The 20,325-nt window shown below is 38.5% G+C and overlaps 1 protein-coding gene across 2 annotated transcripts in view; it reads right to left on the minus strand.

The window, feature by feature from the left end:
- Nucleotides 1-20,325, minus strand: part of PHF8 (PHD finger protein 8) — a 93,371-nt gene that overhangs the window by 50,337 nt on the left and 22,709 nt on the right. For both annotated transcript variants that reach the window (XM_037153670.2, XM_037153671.2), the window contains exons 3-11: nucleotides 18,626-18,711; nucleotides 18,179-18,287; nucleotides 15,463-15,623; nucleotides 14,708-14,849; nucleotides 13,147-13,333; nucleotides 10,483-10,645; nucleotides 2,053-2,140; nucleotides 1,584-1,690; nucleotides 16-107 (exon numbers count right to left, since the gene is read on the minus strand). In XM_037153670.2, the coding sequence (XP_037009565.1) occupies nucleotides 16-107; nucleotides 1,584-1,690; nucleotides 2,053-2,140; nucleotides 10,483-10,645; nucleotides 13,147-13,333; nucleotides 14,708-14,849; nucleotides 15,463-15,623; nucleotides 18,179-18,287; nucleotides 18,626-18,711 (1,135 nt within the window). The remainder of the gene's footprint in view (nucleotides 1-15; nucleotides 108-1,583; nucleotides 1,691-2,052; nucleotides 2,141-10,482; nucleotides 10,646-13,146; nucleotides 13,334-14,707; nucleotides 14,850-15,462; nucleotides 15,624-18,178; nucleotides 18,288-18,625; nucleotides 18,712-20,325) is intronic.

The raw sequence follows: 20,325 nt of genomic DNA on the forward strand, positions 1-20,325 counted from the left end.
AATATGTATACTTACTTCTTTTCTTGTCCAAGCTCTAAAGGCCAAGTTCAGGGCTTTGCCACCATGAACCAGGTAAGAGGCAGGGTGTCTCCTGTTCTCTCGTAAACCTAGAGGGTAGAAGAGGAAGGCAGAGTGTGAACAAAGCCATGAAGGGAAGTGAAAGGCTTGCTACTTTTTTCAGGGAACCAGAGAAAATGGACAAGGTTCTAAACCTACTAGACAACTAGAGATCTCATTCTTGTAATAGTGTTCATTTAATGAGTACCTACTACGTGTCAGGCATTTGACCTCTTTATATCCCACCCCGTGTGCCAAGTACCACTATCTTCATTTTATAGCTCAGGACACTGATGCTCAGACAGGCAAGGAAACTTGACCAAGGACATATACCTAGTAAAGTATCACAGTCAGTATTAAAACTGTGTGTCTGACTCCAAGGCCTGTGCTTCTCTCACCACACTTGAGTTTCAAAATGCAACACTCAGGAGGACCATGACTGCCATCTACACAGATCTGAAGGGCCATTAATGTGCTTGTTCTGAGTTACTCCAGGAGGAAGGTATGACAAACAGCCAGATTTAGGCTCAATAAAGAGTTTTCTATTGAACCGAGCTATTCAGAACAAGTCATAAGCAGTTACTCATCGACCCTCCAAATGAAAACTTAAGTGACAGTCCATCTAGGTGGCAGAACAGGATCTTGAGGTATTAGGTAGGAAACTTGTCTCTGAGGTTCTTTATAACTCTGATACTGATTCCCCCTGGTCAAATCACCTTGAAGACTCTCAGGTCTGATCAAGGGAACCACTCTACTCAGAGCAGAACAGGTAAGAGGAAACTGAGCAGGTGAGCTTCCACTGGGTGGATACCCAGAACAACACAATGATGCCAGGATGATCAGCACTGGGCCTTGTCCCCGTGGGAAGCAGAGTTTCTCAGGAAACTGAGACTATCCAGACTGAGTTTCTTACTTTAATTGGTAGGAAACAGGAATAATTTCACCATTATCCCATTTTCTTAGTCACCTTTGCTAAATAAAAAAGTTAAATCCAGCCCTGACTGACATAGCTCAGTGGGTTGAATGTCATCCAGCAAACCAAAAAGTCACTGGTTCAAATCCCAGTCAGAGCACATGCCTGGGTTACCGGCCAGGTTCCCGGTTGAGGGCATAGGAAGGGCAGCCTATTGATGTTTCTCTCCCTCTCTTTCTCCCTCCTTTCCCCTTTCTCCAAAAATAAATAAAATCTTTTTATAAGGTTAAATCCATGCTTTACCCTACTTTTTTACCATGCTTAGTAAAAAAAAAGCCAATCACAAAAGATGACACACTGTGTGAATCCAGTTTTATAGCATTCTTGAAATAACAAAATTATAGAGATAGAAAACAGATCAGTGGTTTCCAGAAGCTATGGACAGTACAGGGGAACAGAGTGGGGGAGACTACACATGGGTAGAACCAGGAAAATCTCTGTGGCAATAGAATAGTACCGTATCTTGATTGAAATGATGGTTACATGCACAGACATGCGCACACACATGCTCACGGATCAAGGTGAAAGGGAGAGTTGGCAATGAGGTTCATACCTCGAAAGATGTCCAGGATGTGCTTTCCCACATACCAACAGATGGTCTCAAAGTTGGGGAACTTGAAGAGGTCTGCTGTGCTCAGCCGCTTTTCAATCTCATAAGCTCTGGAGGAAGTAGGAACAACGACAATAATAAGGATCCCCTTTACTGAGCACCTACTATGTATCAGCTAATGTCCTGAATGCTTTGTATCCGTTATCTCTAATCCTCACAACTACTCTAAAAGACCCTACTTGATGGGTTACAAAACTTGGGCTCAAAGGTTATGTGATATCCCCAAAGTCACATAACTACTAAGTGAGAAAGAGATATTCATCCTCTTACTGAACAGCACCAGGAACCGGTATCCATTCCTTTCTGATCATCTGGTCTCCTGTGATGCTGCATTCCACACTGTACAAGAGAACCCCAAAACTCTAGCAACTGGGAATGGCCAACTTGGGGTCACCACAGCCTCAGGACTTACTTGAGCTGCATTTCGATGTTAAGGCTGTGTAAGAAGTTTCCTCCAAAAGCAAGGCAGTCCACAGGGGTCAGCACAGCATGGATCCATCCTGCCATGCAACAAGGCAAAATCAGAGCCGGAAGACATCTCCACTACCTGCTCGGCTCAAACACAACTCAGCTCTAGCAGTCAGCATGGCAATAACTCAAAACATTCTAAGTTCCTCTGATTCAGAACATTTTTGGGTCCCTTCGTTCTCCCAATACCCATCCTGGCAAAGTCTACCATCATTATAATCCTGAACTAGAACAATCTATGGAGTTAATAAACTCCTACTTCCCTCCTCACCACTTCAAAATCTCTTTGTTGCCTCACCCATCCTCTCCCTTGTCTCTAAGAAGCACATCACCTCCTTGCCATGACTACCCCTTCTCACTCTGCCCTAGATAAAACAGAGTTACTGTGTTGGACAGATCTGGGTTCAAATTCTGCCATTTCTAGCTGAATGTCCACTTCACAGGCTGGTTGTGAAGCATGCACCTACGTTGGAACTCTATTCTCCTTGTCCTTAACCCTATACTACCTTCTAGAACCTTCTGATTTTTCTCCTTAAATCTCTCTCATATTCACCTCCCCTTCTCCATCCAACCATCCTACCAATACTTTGGTTGGACACCTCATTATCTCCCATCTAGGCTACTTACAACAGCTTCCAAACTGGTTCCTCTACACCAGGAGTTTTAAGGTGTGCTCCAGGGGACCCTTGGGGTCTGTGAGACTCAGAGCATATCCAAGGCCAGAACTATGCCTATGATGATACTAAAGTGTGATTTGTCTTTTTCATCCTCATTCTCCCATGAGTGTACAGTGGAATTTTCCAGAGGGTATATGATATGATATGACAATGCGCAGCAGCAGATTTGAGGATCCAGTTGTTTAAATATTTTTGCAAACATTTAAAATATTTGCAAAAATGTAAATATCAATCTTCTCACTAAATTTTTTTGGACTGAAAATAGTTATTCTTCATAAAAATTGTTATACTAGTATGTCATGGGGTTATTATTATTATCTCTTAATGATTCATATTTTTAAATTTCCTGTTTAATTTATAACATAGTAAATATTAATATAAACCCAAAAGTTAAAAGTTCTTTTGGGTTCTCAATAACATGTAAGAATATAAAAGGGTCCTGAGCCCAAAGTATTGGCGAACCACTGCTCTACACCAATCGCAACCTCCGAAGTCTATCTTTCACATCCCAGAGCAAAGTGATACATCTAAAATACAAATCTGTCCCTGTCATCCCCTGCTCAAAACTCTTCAGTGAAAAGGCCCCCTACCAAAGAATTAATAAACTGCCATATACTCATGCAATGGAACACTGGGAAGTAAAATGAATGAACTTCAGCTATATGATTCAAAATGGACCTCACAATCACAATGTTCAGGGAAAAAGGCAAGTTGAGAAGAATGTATCTCAAATATGATGATTCCATTTCTAAAATATTCAAAAATATGTAAAACAACATGATATATTGCTTAATGAGGCTCCCTATATAATAAAGAGATCAAAATTCATAAGAATGGTTAATTAGCAACTTCAAGACAACGGCTAGTTCTGAGAAAGGAAAAATGGGAATGTAACTGAGGAAAGAAAGGTATACAGAAGGCTGCAAATATATTTGTAATAACTTATATTTAAGTTATAAACACATAAAAATGTTCATTATATTACTCTTGATATCTTTTGGTACATTTGAAATGTCCATTAAAAATTAAATAAAACAAGCTTTTAATGGTCTCTAGTTACCTGAAGGGTAAGTTCATCCTGCTTACCTTTTCAACTTCATCTGCTCCCAGCCCTTGATCTTTAGGGTCCAGTATCCATAAACTGTACCACACAACCTTGCTTTGTTTCCTTATGCCTTTCCTTATGTCTAAGATGTCTTTCCTGCCTTTCTTTCCTCGGTCAGTCCCTACTTACCCTTCAGGTATCACTCTTCTGAGATTTTAACAAACTGCTGGCTAGACTAAGTGTTCTTCTCTGTGTTCCCAGAACTTCTGGTGAATGCCTTTATGATGTTTATGAGAATGTTATGCTGAAATGGCCTATTGAATGTTTGTCCCTAGCACTGAGCCAAATGCTGGGGCAGACAACAGACACTCAACTCTTGTAGAACTAAGTAGATTGCACCAATTTGTGAAAATTTCTCCCAAGATGAAAATTAATCCAACTCAAATCTCTAATAGGGAAATTCAATTTACCAATCAGTTACCAAGTGCTCAGTGCAGAAAAAGCATGATGCCTGGGAATAGAAAACTATAAAAGAGAAAAGCAGATGGCTATAGGGACAGTGGGGGTGACTTGCCTCACCATATAGTAAACATTCTACAAAATGTAACCAAATCAATATGATGTTGATATATAAAACTGCTTCAATGAACAACTACAACATGTGTGAAACAAACAAAAGAGAAATGGAAAGAAGATGTAAATAAAAAGCATGGAAATACTGGAACTGAAAAATACTATATATGAAATAAGTAAAGCAAGGAAAGGGCTCAACAGTAGAATGAAGACGATTGAGAAAAGAATCAGAGAACTTGAAGATAGTACCTAATAAGAACAAGAGAAAGGAAACAGACTGACAAAAACATAAACTCAGAGACCTTGGGCCACAACAAAATATGTAACACTCATATAATCAGAGACCCAAAAGAAGAGAAGTTAGAGTGTTGGTCTGAAAAAGTATTTAAAGAAATCATGGCAAAAGATATAAACCTATCCATTCAAGAAACTCAGTGATTATAATGTGTTTGCTTTTTTCCTCTGTTGATTATGTTCCCATTAAAGGTAAGATTATATGGTATTCGTCTTTTATCGCCTGGTATATTTCACTTAGCATAATGCTCTCCAATTTCATCCATGCTGTTGCAAAGGGTAGGAGCTCCTTCTTTCTCTCTGCTGCGTAGTATTCCATTCTGTAAATATACCACAGTTTTTTGATCCACTCATTTACTGATGGGCACTTAGGTTGCTTCCAGCACTTGGCTACTGTCAATTGTCCTCCTATGAACATTGGGGCGATAGGTTCTTTTGGATTGGTGTTTCAGGGCTCTTAGGATATAATCCCAGCAGTGGAATTGCTGAGTCAAAAGGCAGCTCTATTTTTAGTTTTCTGAGCAAATTCCATACCAGAGAAATTGAAATTAAGAACAATCTAACAATAACTAGAGGGGAGTGGGGAGGGGGCAATAGGGGAAAGGGTTTCAGGAACTACTATAAAGGACACTTGGACAAAACCAAGGGGGAAGGTGCAAGCAAGGAAGGCAGGTAGCGTGTGGTTGGGGTGGGGGGAAGTAAAGAGGGGGGGCAGTCAACTATAACAATAAAATAATTTTTAAAAAAGAAACTCAGTGAATACATATAGAATAAGCTCACAAAATACATGTCGTACACTGCTAAAAACTTTTTAAAAAGTAGAAAGTATCAAATAATGACCCTCAAGGGGTAAAAACAACTTGAGTGACAGTTAAATGATATTTGAAATCTCATCAGAAACCAGAGGCCAGAAGAAAGCAGTACACCATTCTTTAAGCACTAAAAGTAAAGAACTATCAACCTATAATTCTAGAGCCAGCAAAATTATCCTTCAGGAATGAAAGGAAAATCAAGACAGCAACAGATAGAGAAAAACTAAGAGAATCTGTTGCCAGCAGACCTACCCTGACTATAAACAGAGAAGAAATGATCAAAGAAGGAATCTTACAATACCAGGAAGGAAGGAAGAACAAGAGAGTGAAAAATATAGGTAAATAAAACAGACTTTCCTTCTCTTGGGTATTCCAAATTATGTTTGATGGTTGAAACAAAAATTAAAACACTGTGTTATATGGTTTTGAAATATTTAAGACAAATACATTATAAATGGGAAGGGTAAAGGGATGTGAAAAGAGGTAAGGTTTCAACCCTTGCCTCCAGCTGGCTAAATGTCAATTAAAATGGCAATACCTGTAGATTGTGATAAGGTAGATAGATATAAAATAATACTAGAGTAACCACTAAGAAGCCTATATAAAACCTGAAGCTAAAATTCATATAGAAATTCAAGGTACCCAGAATACCAATAATAATCTTGACAAAAAAAGCAAAGTTGGAAAGCTAACACTTCCCAATTTCAAAACTTACTAAAAAGGTAATTGAGACACTGTGATACTGTCATGAGGATAGACATATAGAACAATGGAATAGAATTCAAAGTCCAGAAATAAACTAATGTACCTATGGTTATTTGATTTTTTACAAAGATATCAAGATAATTCAATAGGGAAAGAACAGTCTTTTCAAGTGGTTCTGGAACAAGTGGACATCCACATACCATAGAATGAAATTGGAAACTTGCCTTGTATCATATACAAAAATTAACTTGAAATGGATGAAAGATCTAAAGAACTAAAACTATAAAACTCTCAGAATAAAACAAGTATAAATCTTCATGAGTCTGAATTAGGCAATGGTCTCTTTAGAGATGATACCAAAAGCATAAGCAACAACACAAAAAATAAACTGGACTTCTGACCAATGTCAAGAACAATATCAAGAAAATGAAAAAACAACAATCAGAGTGACAAAAAATATTTGCAAATCATATATCTGATAAAAGTCTAACATCTAAAATATATAAAGAATATTTATAATAAAAAGACAGATTACCAAAAGACTGGGCAAAGCTTTTGAATAGACATTCTCAAAAAATATATATACAAATGTCTAATAAGCACATGGAAGATGCTCAACATCAATAGTCATTAGGGAAACACAAATTAAAATCTCAAGAACATACCACTTCACACCCACTAGAAAGGCTATAATCATAAAGACAGACAAGGACAAGCATTGAGAGGATGTGGAAAAACTGAGACCCTCATAAATTGCTGGCTGGAATGCAAAATAATGCAGCTGCTTTAGAAAAGTGTTTAGCAGTTCCTCAAGGAATTAAACACAGAGATACCATGGGATTTGGCAAACGCTCTCCTAGGTATACACTGTATTTTTTGGACCATAAGACACACCTAGGATTTAGAGGAGGAAAATAGGGAAAAAATTCTTGAAGCAAAAAATGTGGTAAAATATTTAATAACATAAATAATATTTCACCAATGTAAATGTAAACAACTCAACAGCAGCATTAACAACCATTATTCCTCCCAAATTTGGGGGGGCAGGGGGAAACAATATGTCTTATAGTCTGAAAAATATGGTACCCATGAGAACTGTAAATAGATGTCAACACAATAACTTGTACATGAATGTTCATAGCAGCATTATTCAATAATAGCCAAAAAGTAAAAACAATTCAAAGAACCATAAAATGATGAATGAATAAACAAAATTGGATAGATCCACAGAGTGGACTCTTACTCATCCATTTAAAGAATGAAGTATTGATATGTGCTATAACGTGAATGAACCTTGAGAACAGTATGCTGAGCCCTGACTGGTGTGGCTCAGTGGGTTGGGCATCACCTCGCAAATGGAAAGGCCGCTTGTTTAATTCCTGATCAGGACACATTCCTGGGTTGCGGGCCAGGTTCCCAGTTGGGGGAGGACAAGAGGCAACTGATCAATGTTTCTCTCTCTGTTTCTACCCCCTTCCCCTCTTTCTAAAAGTAAGTAATTTAAAAAAAAAAAAGAAAAGGAAATAAAATGCTGAGTGAAAGAAGCCAGATACAAAAGATCACCTATTACAGGACTCCATTTACATGAAATATTTAGAATAGGCAAATATATACACAGTACAAAAGTGGTTGACAGACACTGGTGGGAGGGAACAATGCAGAGTGGCTGCTAATAAACACAGGGTCTCTTTCTAACGTGATGAAAATTACATAGCAGTGATGGTTGCATAACCCTGTGAATATTTTTTAAAACTGAACTGCACCCTTGAACATGGTTAAGTTTTATGACATGTGAATTGTGTCTTATTTTTTTTAAGTACATTTAACTAAATAAAAATGAAAATACAACATATCAAAATATGTGACAGGAAAATCAGTGACAGGGGGATTTATAGCACTAAAAGCTTACATTAGAAAACAGGGAAAGTCTAAGATTGATTATCTAAGCTCCTGTCTCAAGACTGGGAAAAGGAGAGCAAAATAAATCAAAAGCAAGTAGAAGAAAGAAAAAACAAAGATAAAAGCAGAAATCAATGAAAATGAAAACAGAAAGACAAGAGAGAAAATCAATGAAACATGTGTTGTTTAAAAAGTTCAATAAAATTGATAAATCTTTATCAATATTTACACAAAATAAAAGAGAAGGCACAAATAACTAATATCAGGAATGAAACAAAGGATCTCACTAGATAATTGGAAGGCATCAAAAGTATAATAAAGAAATACTATGAACAATTCTACACACATAAATTTTACAACTTAAAGTGGACCAATTCCTTAGAAGCACAGACTATCACAACGCCCCCATTATGAAATAATTTGAATAGCCTAATAAAGTTGAAGCAAACTCAATGCTAATTAAAAACTTCCTCCAAAAGAAATTTCTAGGTCTATAAGAACACACTAGAGAATTCTACTAAATGGTTTGAGAAAATCTAACACTAATTCTAAAATCAAGAAATTTAAAAATCAGTTTAGACTTCCGGCCAAGACGGAGACGTAGATAGACACACTGTGCCTCCTCGCACAACCAAAATAAAACAAAAATTTAGAAACAAAAAAACAACCAGTACTAACAGAAGACTGAACTGTATGGAAGTCCAACAACCAAGGAGTTAAAGAAGAAACATTTATCCAGACTGGGATACAAGAAAGAGAAGAGGAAAAGCAACAAGTGGAAAAGTTATCTGAACAAATAGTAAAGGAGAACTTCCCCAATCTGACAAAGGCAATAGACTTCCAGGAAATCCAGGAAGCTCAGAGAGTCCCAAAGAAGGTGGACCCAAGAAGAAACACTCCAAGGCACATCATCATTACATTAGCCAAGATTAAAATGAAGGAGAGAATCCTAGAAGCAGCAAGAGATAAGGGGACAATCACCTACAAAGGAGGTAGGTCCCATCAGACTGTCAGCGGATTTCTCAAAAGAGACCTTTCAGGCAAGAAGGGACTAGAAAGAAGTATTCAAAGTCATGAAAGGCAAGGACCTACATCCAAGATTGCTCTATCCAGCAAAGCTTTCATTTAGAATGGAAGGGCAAATAAAATGCTTCCCAAATAAGGTCAAGTTCAAGGAGTTCATCATCACCAAGCCCTTATGATATGAAATGTTAAAGGGACTTATCTAAGAAAAAGAAGATAAAAAACATGTACAGTAAAATGACAACAAACTCACAATTACTGACAACCACACCTAAAACAGAAACAAAAACAAACTAAGCAAACAACTAGAACAGGAACAGAACCACAAAAATGGAGATCACATGGAGGGTTAGCAACGGGGGAGGGGAAGTGGGAGGAGGAGAGAGGGGGAAAAGGTACAGAAATAAGTAGCAGAGATAGTAGGTAGAAAATAGGGGGAGGGGCCCTGGCTGGTGTAGCTCAGTGGATTGAGCATGGGTCTGTGAACCACATGATCGAGGTTCAATTCCCAGTCAGGGCACATGCCTGGGTTGCAGGCCAGTTCCCAGCAGGGGACTCACGAGAGGCAACCATACATTGGTATTTCTCTCCTTCTCTCCTTCCCTTCCTCTCTAAAGATAAATAAATAAAATCTTTAAAAGGAAAATAGGGGGAGGGTAAGAATAGAATGGGAAATGTAGAAACAAAAGAACTTATAAGTATGACACATGGACATGAACTAAAATGGGAGAATGTGGGTGGGAGAGGGTGTGCAGGGTGGAGGCAGTGAAGGGGGAAAATGGGACAAAGAAAATTTAAAAAAATTTTAATTAAAAATCTAAATAAATGGACTTACTGTGTTAATGGAAGACTAAACATAGTAAATATGTCAACTTTTCCCAAATTGAGGCAACTGGAATGGCTTTTTCAAAATACACACACTCAGATCCCACCCAAGACCTACAAATTCAGAATTCTGGGGATGAAGCCCATACATGTATTGTTTAGGGGAAAAAGACACACCCCCAACCCAGCCTACAAAGCCAGCCTCCCAGTCGCTATCCCTGTAGTCACAGGGCTTACAGTCCTGTTCTCTATCTGTCCACCAAGTTGCAATCAGCCTAGTGCAAAGCAGTCTATCAGCCTCCTCCAGGGCCTCCCCACCAGTAACCTTCCCAAGTGACCATGCTGCCCACTAGCCACCATGGGAATTTTCTTGAGGTTCAGTTCTGAGCCTTCAGCTGATAAGAAAGGGATAACCCACATAATCAGATCCACACATTGTGGGAGGGGGTTGGGTCTGGTGGCACAAGCTCTCTCCCTCTTCCCACCCTCCTCAAATGCTCCCAGAGGGGCCCAGGGAAGACCTGTAGGAATGAAAAGTGTCTGTCCTTGCTTCACAGAACACTTGTAGCACTTGTCCACCTGGTCCCCAAAGAACATCTCATCCTGGTTAGAAGAGCTGCTCCAGCACTCAAAGAGAGTCAGGTTGGCATTAGTTGGGCGGATCAGGTAGAAGATCTTCTCACCCTGAAACGAAAAGATGTTGAAATGCCAGAAACACCAAGGGTTTCCAGGAAGGTCTCCAAAAGGATTTTCTCTCTCCCATGCCCCAAGACCATGGAGTATGCCAGAATTTTTCCCAAAATCCATCCAAAAACCATTTTTATGTAGATTTAGAAAACTGCAAAAGGTGCTTTTCCACTTTTCAGGTTCTATAAGATTGACAAAAATAATTTAGAAAAGGTATTTCAAACAAAATTGTTCAACTTAGCACAAATGTATACTAAAGGCTCCTGTTTTTGATGCAATGCCAAATGAAAAATGGCCTCTATAGATGAAAAGATCAATACCACCAGCCCTAAGAGAATTTAAGGCCACATTACTGATGAGAAGAAAATTGAATTTGCCTAAATGCCATTTACAGAGAGTATTCCTTCTTACACCTGCAATCAAAGCTAATAAAAGTTTAAAAGTTCAGTAATCGCCCAAGGACTTCTGAAAGATTTTATGTTAGGTGATTATCTGTTAAAAGAACATTTTATTTGCTAATTATATTTTGCCTGGATAATCATCAGATAGATAATTTGGCAGAAAAGACACAAAAACCCACTACACAAAAATATCCCCATCCCACAGCTTGACTGCTTTAATATTTCATGATAAATTTCAATGCAGAAAAGCAACAACAGTAGAAGTTGTCTATTGGATAATTAGAGAAATTTGAATCAGATCTGTAGATTAAATAACAGTATTACATCAATATTAATTTCCTGACATTGATAACTCTACTGTAATGTCCCTCTGGTTAAGAAATACATACTGAATTATCACGAGATAAAGGGACATGTCTACAATTCTCTTAAATGTTCCAGAAAAAATATATATAAATCCATTTTATTATGTTTGTTTTAGAGAAAAAAAAATAATGTAATAAAATGGTAACATTTAGAGAAACTGAGTGAAGGACACACAGAATTTCTTCCTATTAATTTTATAATTCTTCTATAAAAAATAAATTATTAAAAAAATGAAAAGTTGCCCCAGCTGGTATAGCTCAGTGGATTGAGCACAGGCCTGCGAACCAAAGAATTGTGGCTTCGATTCCCAGTCAGGGCACATGCCTGGGTTGCAGGCCAGTTCCCGGCAGGGGACACATAAGAGGCAACCATACATTGATTGATATTTCTCTCCCTCTCTCCTTTCCTTACCCTCTAAAGACAAATAAATTTAAGATCTTTTAAAAATAAATAAATAAAATAAAATAAAATAAAAAGTTAAATCTAACATCTGCACAATGGCACTTTCTTTTAAATGCTCCAGTGTTTTTATGAGAAACCAATGGAAACAACTACTTCAGGATTGGTGATCATTTGGACAAGAGCCATATCTGTTTTCTGCTCCTTCCTTGACATTTCTCATAAGAAAACTAAATAGTATGACCTGTGGTGGAAAACAATCAAAATTACTTTAAAATTTTTTCCAGACCTCAAAAATCCTTTATAGTTATCAGCAATTAATATGCTAATTACAAAACTGCAACATCAACTAAAAGGGAAACTGTCTATAGAAAAGTTGACATTTAAAAAAAAAAAGACTTTTCAGCCCTGGGTGGAGTGGTTTAGTCAATTGGGCATCACCCCACAGACCAAAGGGTCCCTGGTTCGATTCCTGGTAAGAGCATATGCCTGGGTTGCAGGTTCAGTCCCCTGGTTGGGGTACATATACAGACAACCAACTGATGTTTCTCTCTCACATCAATGTGTTTCTCTCTATCTTTCTCCCTCCCTTACCCTCTCTCTAAGCAAAAATAAAACATTTTTTTAAAACTTTCTCATATAAACTCTATCCTGATAGTGGTAGAATATACATCTATACACCAGTGTCAAAATTTATCAAACTATACACTTAAAACGTTAATCTTATGGTACATAAATTATACCCAATAAAGTTGGGGAGAAGGGAAGTTTCTCAAGTTACCAGGAATTTGAACAGTAAATATGGACATTCCCATACATAGTGTGGTAGGAGTATATTATATTTTGGTTCAATTAAGAGATAATAGTTAGCCCTGGCTAGTGTAACTCACTGGATTGAACCAAAGGGCTGCTGGTTTGATTCCCAGCTGGGACACATGTCCAGGTTGCAGGCCAGGTACCCAATGTGGGGTACACAAGAAGCAATCACACACTGATATTTTTCTTCCTCTCTCTCTCCTTTCCCCTCTCTAAAAATAAATAAATAGCCCTGGCTGGTGTGGCTCAGAAGATTGAGCTCCGACCTACAAACCAAGGGGTTGCTGATTCAATTCCCAGTCAGGGCACATGCCTGGGTTGTTGGCCAGGTCCCCAGTTGGGGACATGGGAGAGGCAACCACACATTGATATCTCTCTCCTTTTCATTCTCCCTCCCTTCCCCTTTCTCTAAAAATAAATAAATAAAACCTTTTTTTAAAAGTAATAAAATCTTCACCTGAAACAAACAGGATGGTCCTAGGCCTGACTGCCTCCAGAAGCCATATCTATTCCTACCTTGAGCACATGGTACCAGACCGAGGTGCCGCCAAAGTCAATGTGAAAGTCTGTATAGCTATCCCGCACACTCATGAGGCAGTACTTCTGCACATTGGGTCTCTCAAAGATACACTCCTCCGGCCACAAGTTCTCCACCCATGAGAGCTTCCGAACAATCTTGGGTGTCTCCACAAGGTTAGAAAGTCTAGCAAGGAAGAAATGGAGAACAGATGTCAGCTGGTTAGGAACTGATGTTGAAGTCTGAATAAAATGCCCCCTGTCCCAGTGAGAGTCAGATAAGACAAAGATGTTCTCTCCACAGAATCCCTAGTGGTATATAGGACACTTATTTCTCTAAGTCTGGTCAACATCCTCATTCCAATCAGCTCTCAAAGTTCCAGCTCCACAGCCTTTCCCAGTCAGAGGCAATCATTTCCTCTACTATATGTTCATACTCCCCCAACCCAGACCCACTCACTTGGTTTACAGCAGTTAATTGTATTGTCCCCACCTCATAATGTCTTCTTTATGAGGAACCATTAGAGAAACCTCTCTGGGCTCAGTTCTAGGTAAAGAAATGTTTCTCCCAAACATCTGGTTGTTTTTATCCTATGTGAAACAACAAATCTTATAATATTGCATTCCTTTCTTTGTTCTGACCTTCAGGAAATACAGTGAAAACTCTACAATCCTTTACCAACTATCTAGACATTTATACATGCATTTTATTTACAGATCACCCAACATCTTCATTTTGCTCTAATTCTAATTTTCTCTTTTTTCTCCCTCTCTCGATAAGCTGCTTGAAATAGTCTTTCAAGCTGAAGTGAGGTATAAACAAACACAGGTTTTTAAAAACACCTTCAGGGTAACTTTTCATGTTAAAACCAACAGCAAGGGTTCAATATTGTACTATAGTTACTGTAAGATGTTGCCATTGAGGGAAACTGGCTGAAGGATACACAGGGCCTCCTTGTACATTATTTTGCAACTTTCTGTGAATCTATAATTATGTCAAAATTAAAAGTTAAAGAGGTAAACAATCAGACAGTAAGTTTCCTAAGTGCAAAGGGTATGTTATGATTTTGGGGGGCTCTCCCACAGTTCTGAGCACAGAGAAGACCACATATATCTATTGAGTACATGAGTCCAGATAGAATCATTTAATGGTCATAAGCTTTTTTTCCTCTTTTTCAAATCTAAGAAACCTTATCCTCAAAGAAGTTATTTGGAGGTAATTTTAGTCAATCTGTTTCCAGGGGCAGAGGACCTATCCTGGGAGTTAAACAAGTGACTGTGCCACATTCTAAATATCAGAAGTTCTAAAAAAGCTGTCCTAGTCTTGAAGGAAATAAAAATTAATTGAAATAGCTATTATATAATTTATCCAAAGCTAGAAACTGTAAAGGAAAAATACGATTTAGTTGTTACAATGTGAGCATCTACCCTGGAAAAATATAAACCAGCTCCCCATCCCAAAGTAAGAAACCACCAGCAGGGAGGGAACACCAATATATACCAAGTATATCACAAGTTGCAGGTATTTGTCAGGCTTTTTTACTCAGCCCTGCCCTCCTACCTGGTATCAGAGAACTCCAAACTAATGACGTTGAGGACTTTCTCCCTCTTCCCACTGTAATAATATTTCACAAAATCACCGAGCTTCATCTTGCAGTCAGCCTGGCGGGCCACATCGATCACATCAATCTCTTTGTCAGAACCTGGAGTAAAGAGATGGGTTCTGTACCAAGTGGTCTCACAGACCAAGGAAGAGTATCTCATCCCCTTACCAGTCCCTAGAATGGCCTTACACTCAAAACCTCTCTCATCAAACAGTATATTTTGATGTGCATGTTTGAGAGGTGGGTGTAGGAATCCCTCACACTCTCCTTAGATATATGTGCTGGTCCAGCACTGCTAGGGCAACAGAACTACCTAACACACAGCCTCTCTCATAGTGCAATCCATTTGTCTGGACCCTAATTCTTCAGTTTTTCTCCTCCTATCCCCCAAAACTCATGCTTAGAAGACAAATGGCACAGGAGGCCAAAAGTCAAAGGCTTTCTTATCTCAAGAGAAGACAGAGAGACCACCACAATCTCTGAAATTCCCCAAGTAAAAAATGAGGCTCAGCCTGGGGTTTTGTGTTGTTAGGAAGAAAAGAAAGAAAAGAACAGGATTTTGGTTCTAGCTGTGCCACAGAATGACTCTGAGCCAGGCACTTCACATCAGATCCCCAAGATGGCTAGAAAGGAAATGTAAAAAGTGTATTGAGGGGAAGGGTCACAGGTCTTGATGAGAAACATCAAGGTTAAGAGGGTCTGTGTTGCTTACCAACATAGTGTTCCACGTCCCTCACAGTGAATGATGGTGAGGGTAACGTCATCCCCAATCCATCCTTCTTCAGGACTAGGATGGGCACACTGAAGCTATTCTCTTCCAGGAATTCCACAGTCAGTTGACTTCCAGTAGGCTTCAGAATCACTTCATCTGAGCTGTGGGCCACATGAGAGAAACGCTGAGCCCCAGAGGCCCTGCAACTGAAGGCCTTACTGGATGCTACCACTCATCCAAGGGGTGGGATCTTCCTGAGGTGGGCAGGCATAAAGTTCACGTGCCAGGGAAGAAAAGACCTATCCAAGGCAAGAAGCCAGGTCACTGGCAGAGGTGGGAAGCTTAACTTAAGATATCCTGTCAATAGGGTCTTCTTCTCTGGATGACAAAGGAATAAATCAGTCAACAACCTGCCCAGGAAAAAAAAGATATATCTGACAAGTTTAGCTGACTTACTATAACTCAGAGTAGCAGTATACAATTTAAAATATTGGCAAATAGCCCTGGCTGGTGTGGCTCAATGGATTGAGTGCTGGCCTGTGAAACAAAAGGTTGTTGGTTTAATTCCTGGTCAGGGTACATGCCTGGGTTGTGGGCCGGGTTTCCCCAGTAGGTGGGCGCACAAGAGGCAACCATCTGATGTTTCTCCCATTCCCCTCCCCTTACCCTCTAAAAATAAATAAATAAAATATTTTTAAAAATACTGGCAAATAAAGAGAAAAGACTGATGAGAAAAATGAAAACAATTTTGCAATCACTTTCTCAACACACATACTTAGTTAACTGAAAAAAAAGGAGTGTTTTTTTTTATCATGCTGGACAAAAGACAAACTAATTGATAAGGTGTTTGGGACAAACATCTAGAAAAATATTATGCTCATTGTCTATTGCACTCTTTATATAACTCTAAACAGATCAAAGATTAAATTAGAAAAAATAAAGCCACAGAGTAGTAGAAAAGAACACTGGGAGACACAAGGCCCAGTAGTCACTAAAAATAGTAAACATAAATTTAACTACATAAAAATTAAAGGGAAATTTAATGTCTGCAAGGAAAGCTATAATAAATCAATAAGAAATAAGCAGCGATCCAACAGAAAAATAGGCAAATAACATAAGCAGGCAGTGACACAGAAAGGAGTGAGGATGACTTACACATGAACAAAAATATATATGCTTCTTTCATAATTAATCAGGTGGAAACAAGATTTTATTTTTCAATCTTTTTTCTTTCCTTTTAAAATTTTTAAAAATTTATTTATTTTAATTGTTGTTCAAGTACAGCTTTCTGTCTTTTACTCCCAGCCCAGCCCACCTCCCCAGTGCTCCCCACCTCCCTCCCATTTCCAACCCCCTTAGTTTCTGTCCATGTGTCCTTTATACCTGTTCCTGTAAACCCTTCTTCCCCTTTTCTCCTGAAATTCCCTCCCCTCTCCCCTCTGGTCACTGTCAGCCTGTTATGTATTTCAGTGTCTTTGGTTATATTTTGCTTGCTTGTTTGTTTTGTTGTTTAGGTTCCTGTTTTAATCTTATCAGAAAGGCCAAAACAAACAAAAGCTTTATAATAAACAGTGCTGGCCAGGATACAGGGAATTACATTCTCATACATTATCTAGTGGGGTGTAAAATGACAGAGCCACTTTGGAAATAATTTGGCAATATTTATAAAAATTTTGAAAGCACATACTCTGATCAATTTCACTTCTAGGCAAGTAAATCTACACATAAATTTATCCACATATGCAAAAACTTGAGAATTAAGTCATTCACTGTAGTATTATTTTCTAACAGCAAAAGGCTAGAATTAATTTAAATGTTCATCAATAAAGGATTGGTTAAATAAATTATACATCCATACAATTGTAAACATCCATGTAAAAGAATGAAGAACGTGCATGTGCAGCTATGAATTGATCTTGAAAATCTATAATTGTAGGTTTAAAAAGCAACATGCAGAGCAATATAGTGTTTCTACTTGTATTATTTTAAAAGAGGAATACACACAAACACACTTGTGTAAGCAAAAACTATTTCTGAAAGAATGCACAAGAAATTGGTTGACTTTGGAGAAGAGACATAAGAAGTCTGAGGTAGAGACTCACTGCCTTTAAAAAAATAAAACAAAAAATATGATATTGAAGAAAGAGTTATGATTCTAAACAACACTTCAATTACAGGAAAGCTGAACATAATCAAATAAATTAAAAACTAGGCAAAAGGGAGTACTTCATTAATTTTTCTAACTCATTATTTTTGCTCAATTGATGTAATTTATTTTCAATAAGCCCATCTTAATTTTTTAAAAAGAAATCTTTTTCTTGATTGCAAAAGAAAGAATGATCACTCAAATTTTTATTTTTTTTTAAAGAGACTCTTCTTTACAAAGAGAGAAGTAAAGTTTCAGATCTTTAAGACTCCTTCTAGTTGTAGCAATCCTTGGGTGCAGTAAATATTCTCTTCTGACGTGGCAAAACTGCCTCCCAATCTACCAAAAGTTTCCACAGATAAATGTTAATGTACTCTGTACATCAAATGAAATGCTAGCAATGTTTGATTAAAACAGAAGATCCCTCTCCGCAGGGAACTCGCAGAGCCCTGTAGACACCCCCAAACAGAGGAAGTAGCTAATGGAACAGCCAGTAGGAGAGCTGGGAAGAGAGGGTCCCAGCTTCCCAGAGCCCTGAAGTTCACCAGCCCTTGGGATATGGGTACTCACCTGTCGAAGGTCCTACTGCGGAGCTCTCGAATGAATGTAGGGCTTCCAGTTTTCACTGGCTTCCCCTTGTGTGCATCATGCCCTTTTGAAGACACACGACGTTTTTTCACTAAGCCAGAAAAGACATGAGACCGTGAGACATAATGGCTGTGAGCTATGGTTCTAAGAACAAAGGCCCCAGCAGATCCCACTTTTCTTCCCCTCTAATAACACCTTGGAGTACCTGGAGTCATCCTCTGAAGAATCCCTAGCAAGGGATGAGGCGAAGCTCTGCACTCTGCCCTCCCAGGGGGGGCGGCTACTGTCCTGCAGGGCCTACACAGGCCCCTGCTATTTTCCAAGGAAGATGAATCTGAAGCACCCGACAAAGGCAATCCCCTTCCAAGACTCCTTTGCTTTGTCTCTCTCCTTGCCCACCTTCTCTTGGAAACCCCAAGATCTACTTACTAATGGAGGGCCCATGTAAGACCTCACAGTTCGGGCAGTGATAGAGGTCAATGTCAGCAGCCTTCTCCTCTTCGACACCAACACAACTAGAAAAGAAAAAAACAGCTAAGGTTTATTAAAATTTCATTTTTCCTAAGGTCTAGAACTGTACTGTCCAGCACACATGGCTATTTGCATTTAAATTATTTCAAATTAAGTAAAATTTTAAAAGATGTCCCTCCATCACACTAGCTACAATTAAAGTGCTCAACGGCCACATGTGGCTACAGGCTACCACACTGGGCAGATTATCAAACATTTTCATCAATGCAAAAAGTTCTACTGGACCACACTGGTGCATCTAAAACAATTATGACAGAGCTAAAAAATGTACGGACAGTTAAAATTCATTAAGACTCAGAATGGTCAAAGCGGAGAGACTCTAAAGTGGTACTGTCCAACAGAAACATAACGTGAGCCACTCAGGTAATTGTCAATGTTGTAGGAGCCATGTTAAAAAGGTAAAAACGATCAGGTGAAATTTTAATAGTACTTTATTTAATCAACATATCCAAAACATGATCATTTCAACATATAGTAAAAAATTTAAACATTATTGAGCTATTTTACTTTATTAAATGAAAACGGCTAAAAGGGTATTTTATAGTCAACAATGGTTCTGAGTGAAGGGTTACAAGTAATCATTTCTCTTATCTGTATTTTCAAATTTTCTACAATGAACATATGTTACTTATCTCACATTATAATATCTAAAAAATATTTAATTTTGAAACTTTGAGTTTCCATGTATATGAGGTGAAAATGTCACAAACTTAAACCCTCCATCACCAAAGACATCACCAGTCCTCCAAATAACCTCGGGCTAAGATCAAAGTCCTATAATTCTTTCAGTCGGCCACATGTAGCAGGGAGAATGAAAACAGGGCAGAGCTCTTAACTGTTTCAACTATGATCATGTTCATAAACCGACTTCCTGGGATTAGGACCCCACCACTTTCTCGACTGCTAATCCTAATGCCTGTAAACCTGCTACATGTCAATAAACTGGGGATATCACCATCAACTGGTAGGATTATTTTTTACAGGACTCAGATAATGTATACAAAGTGCCTAGCACAGTAAGCACAGAGACTGGTCACAGTAAGTAGCCAGTAAGTAATAGCTAATATTTTTTCACCCAATCTAGAGCTCATCCTTCACCTGCCTAAGCCTTCTTTAAAGACTTAGCATTATATATTCCCCAAACCTTATAGCATTAACTCACTTCCCTGGGCTACATGCTTTCCTTCTCACACCTCTGTTACCCTTGGGCATGCTCAAGAAGGACCCCTCTAGTATCTCTCTCTTGAACTTTCATCCCATATAGTTATGTGCTTTCTCTACCCCAAATATCTACTACTCATCAACTTTCCTGACTTTTCTGCTGTACTCCCCGCACCCACCCCATTCCTTGGTAAACAAACCCTTTCCATCTTCACATCCCCTTCAACAAACCCCTTCTCTTCACCTTCCTGGTCTAACTGAATGCAGTTTCTCACCATTTTTTCTGTAACAGTGTCACTCAAAGTGTGCTCCATGGACTAGTGCTGTGGTGAAATAAGTACAGAAAGAAAGTAAGCATCCAAAATCTTTAATGGCAATTGGGCTGAGTAATTCTATTGAATCTAATAATAAAAAATCAGGGTTTGTACTGTGTATAG

Source organism: Artibeus jamaicensis, unplaced genomic scaffold (assembly GCF_021234435.1).
Source record: "Artibeus jamaicensis isolate MK-2021 breed Jamaican fruit bat unplaced genomic scaffold, CSHL_Jam_final contig_1410, whole genome shotgun sequence".
Lineage (NCBI taxonomy): Eukaryota > Metazoa > Chordata > Mammalia > Chiroptera > Phyllostomidae > Artibeus > Artibeus jamaicensis.